This window comes from Nymphaea colorata, chromosome 3, assembly GCF_008831285.2.
Source record: "Nymphaea colorata isolate Beijing-Zhang1983 chromosome 3, ASM883128v2, whole genome shotgun sequence".
In the NCBI taxonomy this organism is placed as follows: Eukaryota; Viridiplantae; Streptophyta; class Magnoliopsida; order Nymphaeales; family Nymphaeaceae; genus Nymphaea; species Nymphaea colorata.
Genome location: NC_045140.1, coordinates 2,648,544 through 2,653,998, shown reverse-complemented (window position 1 = coordinate 2,653,998; position 5,455 = coordinate 2,648,544). Strand labels below are relative to the sequence as shown.

The 5,455-nt window shown below is 36.4% G+C and overlaps 1 protein-coding gene across 1 annotated transcript; it reads right to left on the bottom strand.

The window, feature by feature from the left end:
- Positions 1–398: 398 nt before the first annotated feature.
- On the bottom strand, positions 399–4,051 carry LOC116249847 (protein Iojap-related, mitochondrial). Its single transcript, XM_031623149.2, has 4 exons — positions 3,728–4,051; positions 2,873–2,960; positions 2,581–2,678; positions 399–922 (listed from the first exon to the last, which is right to left on the bottom strand). Exons 1-4 carry the CDS (start codon positions 3,992–3,994, stop codon positions 839–841), a joined length of 537 nt encoding a protein of 178 aa, XP_031479009.1. The 5' UTR covers positions 3,995–4,051; the 3' UTR covers positions 399–838.
- Positions 4,052–5,455: the final 1,404 nt, after the last annotated feature.

Below are 5,455 nucleotides of genomic sequence, written 5' to 3'. Positions count from 1 at the left end.
CCTTTTGAGTAAGAAATTTGATTGAAGCATGAATACAACGGAAAAATAAGGTAAATTCCAGAATGAGAAAGATATTCACGCTTGCTGTCCAACATCGAAAGGTAATAAAAATCCATTGATGGCATCACCAAAAAGACAAAGCCTTGGCATCATATAAACCATCACCAAAAGCAAGCAATATAATATTGCAATCCTCCTTTGCATGTAGTTCGAGTAAAACGTAGCAGCTGTCCATTCCATCAAATAAGGATCCAACTCTATTTGAAAACATAATTTTCTTAGAACTAAGGAACGACATTTTTCACGCTAGCGCCAGGTCCAATGACAAAAAGACTCGCGACAGTATGGTCATGAATGATGATGATAGACAAACCACTTATTTTAAGAACTAAATGTGCTAAAATTTGAAAGTCAGCCGTTATGAGGCCAAAGAGAGTTTTACTTCCACCAGCAGTTAGCTCTACGAGAAGATAGAGAAATTAAGACCAAGAGTGATGTTATCAGGAACATATGTACATTGTTTTCTTACACAATCACTACAGCTGCCTGCCGTTTCAGCTGCGATGTTTCAAGAAACCGGCGATGCACTTGTAACCGAGCAGCACCAACGGAAAACTGTCTAGGCACGAGGAATAGACGTACGTTATTGAGCTACTCCAAGTTGGTAACCTTTAAAAATGGACCTTAACATGGTTTCCACTGCTCCAGTACTGTATTCACTCTATCAAATGGACGAAAAACAGAAGAATATGACATGCAGACAAAAAAATTCTGTAGCATGGGAATTTAGATTGTTCTTGTACAAGTGCAAGCATGAAGCGTGAGGTCAATCACATTATCAAGACTTGGTAGTGATCTCTGTGACTTTCTTAGAATTATTTCGTTTCCTACGAACTTTTGCAAGGGCCTTCCCCAAATCCTCCTGCAAAATGTGTATAAAGATAACATTGGTAAATATAAAGTTGAATCCCCTCAACCAAAAAAAAAAAGTTTTAATACAGCTATTTCTTTTCTTTATTCATGGGAAAAGTTTTCCACCTGTTCAAATTGCTAATATTTAGCTCTGTCAAGCACAATTTTACTGAAAAAAATGTAAAACGAAGAAGTCAACCTTGTAGAATGTGTATAGTAATGTATGTCAACGGGGACAACAGGTTGGATGAATGGTAACTGTTCAAGTCAGTGTTGTAAAAATGTACAATGTAAAGTTTATCGGACCAATAGTCAAATATGTAACATCGGCATTTTTTTAATATAACAACATGAATAATTAAAAAATCAGAGATTCAGAAAAGATAGGAAAATTTTCCTAATACGAAAAATGAATGGTGCAAACATAAGTCACATAAAAAGTAACAGAGGACCATGAAACACCAATTCACCATAACTTGTATAGGAATCAAAGTGTATATACTCAAAGAACATACTTCAAGTCCCTGACGCACAAGTGTAACAATAAAAGTTATAGGATACGATTCTAAAACTCAAATGCCAACGACCTTAGTCTAATTAAATGAAGAGGAAATATATATCGACAAAAGGGACTTGGAAGAGGAAATATATATCCGCAATAAGGAATTGATGGTTTCACTAGGTTCCTTTGGTTTGCTAGGTTTTCCTATTCCACTAGGTTCTTCTTGATGTGGGCGTCAAGCCATGGATTTCACCTAAAATGGATTCCAAATCAGGCTAAGAGGCTAACACTGAGATCCCATGCTATCAAACATAGCCTTAGAATTGGGAAAAATTAGATTTTATAACATATCATTTTTATTTTCAGAGTCGAGGGCCAATGATAATGTTACATACAATATGGTACCATGCATACAGGTTGTCACAATAATTACGTTATATAATAATATAATGTATCACATGATACAGTATGTTACACACAACATTGATTCAAGTACATACAGCAGGCTTTTTCTTGGCACAACCTTAGATTTTCCACTCAAGTACACTTGATCTTGCAGCAGGGACACAATGAGTGCATTTTCCTTTTCTTTTTTTTTTTGACTAGCAAAAACAATTTCATGTCAAAAGGGCACACCTTTTCTTTAGTCTATCTGTAGGGTCACCAGCCAAGCCTAACACAGAGCTCCACTAACTCCCATACATGCTTCCTTTTGTCTAGGTACAGTTCCAAGGCAGTAATTAGTGATGTTTCACATCTTGTTGATGTTCACATACTTAAGTTAGAAATTTAGAACCACTGAACAGACTACAGAGTGCAGTTCTCTAATGTCCAATATATTTTGGTCAGTTTATCATATTCTGTTAAGGTTGAAACCATGATACCTGATTTTCTTCAGGCTGCACCTGCTTTATCGCCAAACAATTTAGCTGCATTAAGTAATTACATTCTCTCTCCCTCTCTCTTGCTCTCTCTCTATACACAGACACATATATAAGACATGTATTCTGTTGTATATAAACCCTCACTAGTAATTCCACTTTCAATATCCAAGAGGAACAACTCAAACAGCCAAACAATTCCAGGACACGTATACTATTGTAGTCCATTGAATTGACAACCAGTTCATACAAGCAAGAGTATAGAAAGATATATGCTAAGCAAACCTGATTTGGAGCCCTCGGCTGCATTTCTGTTGTCCAAAGGCTTTCCAAATTGTAGTAGGATCTGGCCTTCTCATCAAGTGCATGCACGATTATGCCACCTAAGGGATCATATGAAGTACAAAGAGGAGAGAAGTTGTCAAAAAGCTGCAGAAAATATGGAAAGAAAGAAGGTACAAATAGGGCTTCTTATCACAAAAATGTAGCCGCTGGCTGAGCATCTAATTCAACTATTAGCCAATGTGTTACATATCTGAACCATGTTAACCCTGACATACAACTCAAATCAACTGACCAGAATCTATAACAACCCACTGTCCGGATTCATGCCCTTGCACACTCGGCAGCATCAACCGATCAGCTCCCTTCTGCTTCTGTTTCACCTGTTTAACAAAGAACAAAAATAGTGGAGAATGAGAACAACTATCTCATATACAGGCTTTTTGCTTGTCACCAGAGTTTGAGTCAGAGAAAGAACCTTCAACTAGATAAGGCCATTTCAAGTTCTCCACAAAATATGAACAAGGAATAGAAAAACGAAGCGCCAAAGTTATTGATATAACTGGCATAACTTAAGATAGATCAATACGCTTTTGTGCAACAGTATAGTACATGGAAATACCTGTATTTCCCTATATTGCTGTAGCTATTTGAACTCCCACTAGACAAATATTTCCTCTTCCAAAGGTGGCATCGAACTAGCACTAGCGATGGTGCCAAAAAAAAATGACAAACACTTTCATCTTGTAGTTCTTATAAGGAGCAACGAGATTTAATGCTAACACCAAAATGAGCAAGTCCCAACTTAGGAGTTTCCCATAACCAGGAAGGACAAAATCCGAAGGCCCACCAGAAAAAAAAGAAAAAAAAAGAAAACTAGGATGTTGATGAATAAGAAGATTTTATAACCGAAAATAGGAGCAGGGTTCTACAAAGAGTCCCAATTTATGGATTTTCAGAATCAAAGAAGCCGAAAACGGCCCCACGAAAAGCTAGTGATCTTGAGAATGACAACATGAAAATGAGCTTCAACAAGAGAAACGGAATAACGGAATGAGCTTAAACAAAAGCCCCCCAAATTAAAAGAATCCAGATTGATTGAAGAGTGTAAATTTTATAATGAAAGGAAAAAAACTGGGATAATGAGTGCCTTATAGATGAGCGCTTGAGCAATGTTCTTGACATGCCACGCGGAGCGGCCTGAAGCGATCACCATGAAGTCAGCCCAGTCGTACCGCTCGGAGACAGGGACGACTCGGACGTCACCAGCCTTCACGTCTCTCAGCACCCTCTCCACTTCCTCCAGCTCCAGCAGCGAAGAAGAAGATGAAGCAGACGCAGAAGAGAAGAGAGCTTTCGTCAAGGATGCTGCCCATGGCTGAACCGACGGGACTCGGACTCGCGAGACTGCCCACATCCAAATCGCTGTCTCCCCTCCCCTCTCTCCACCTTTCTCTCTCTGGCCGCCTTCATCTTCGCTATTTTGAGTTCAGGGCAGGAGCTCAGAGTCTTCGGATCGGGTCTTGCATACTACGGGGATTGGAATTAAATTGGTGATACATTGCATCTGTTTTTTTTTTTTCTATATTCGCATATTCACATTTGAATCCGAATTTAAATACGAATAAAGAAAATCCTATTTCACAATTCAACTTCGATATAGATCTCATTTTTACATTTATATTTGAATCTGAATCTGAATTTTGCAACCAAAATTGATTGATTTTCAACATATAAAGACATTAAATATAGGATATTTGTTTAAAATTAAGTTTGATCCGAATCCAAATCCAATTAAATATTTATGTATATTTATATCTAAATCCGAGTCCAATCAAATGTCATTTCTTGAATCTGAATTCAATGTGATTTCTTAATCGGACATATTTCTTTTCATTTGATTTGTTTTGAAGAGTTTGATTGGGTATCTTATCCAGACAAGACATAATGTCATTTTCTAAATTTAAACCTCAATCTATTTCTTAATGAGATATTAATTTTTTTTCATATCCGATGCTATTTGAATGGGTTGGTTTGGTCATATATGTGATCCAAATCGAATATATTGACATCTCTATCAATCTCAGTGTTTGGTTCCGCTTCGGCAACAAAATGTCCTTTGGAGAAGAGGCAAATGGATCTATGGAAAAGAAGCTAGGACCAATTAGAAACTAGTGTAACTTATTTAAAAATGTCAGTTTAATCTCTTTAAATTTTTTTGAAAAAAAGCAAAAATTGGCCCGACTATAATTGTATTGAAACATTGTTTAATGAGGCATGGGGTTGAGAAATCCTTGCTCCGCCACTATTGGGCTGCCCTCTTATGGCCAAACATACAACTCTATGCTTGCCTTTGTAGCATTGTTATATTATTTTTGAAAGATAGAAGATATTTAACCTGATAGAGAAGAAGAATATTTGGCATTTATAACATATTGTTACTATTCAGTGGTTTTTTTGTCTCAAAATTTGAGATAGATTCATAAAATACTATGTTACCAAGTTTTACAAATCTATTCTAATTTTTTAAACAGGTTCATTGGATGTAAACAAATTGTTACTGGTGCAAACGGCCTCTAAAATTCTAAGTATTAATTTATAAAAAATGTAAAGCATTCTTAAGTTTTCTCATATCATGAAAACACTCAAGTTTGGAAATTATATATGCATGCTTGATTTAGAAACAGATTTTTCAAAAAAATACACCTCTTTTATAGTAGTGTGTTTTTACCATACATGGCGATGGTTAAATAATATTGTGGAAATGACTTAGGTACCCACATCATGTTCCTAGGGTTATGTCAAAATGTAAGTGCAGTTTGGGAAACCTGTCAAAAACTTAGTAGTCTTTTCAAATTGCTTTAAAAGGGAGGGTGTG

Bases quoted from the DNA above. Each gene is read 5' to 3' on its own strand.
- LOC116249847 (XM_031623149.2), bottom strand. From the start codon at position 3,994: ATGTGGGCAGTCTCGCGAGTCCGAGTCCCGTCGGTTCAGCCATGGGCA. The intron at 2,961-3,727 runs GCACTCATTATC...TTTGTTAAACAG, and splicing joins CTCAAGCGCTCATCTATAAG to GTGAAACAGAAGCAGAAGGG. The intron at 2,679-2,872 runs GTCAGTTGATTT...ATGATCCCTTAG, and splicing joins GTGGGTTGTTATAGATTCTG to GTGGCATAATCGTGCATGCA.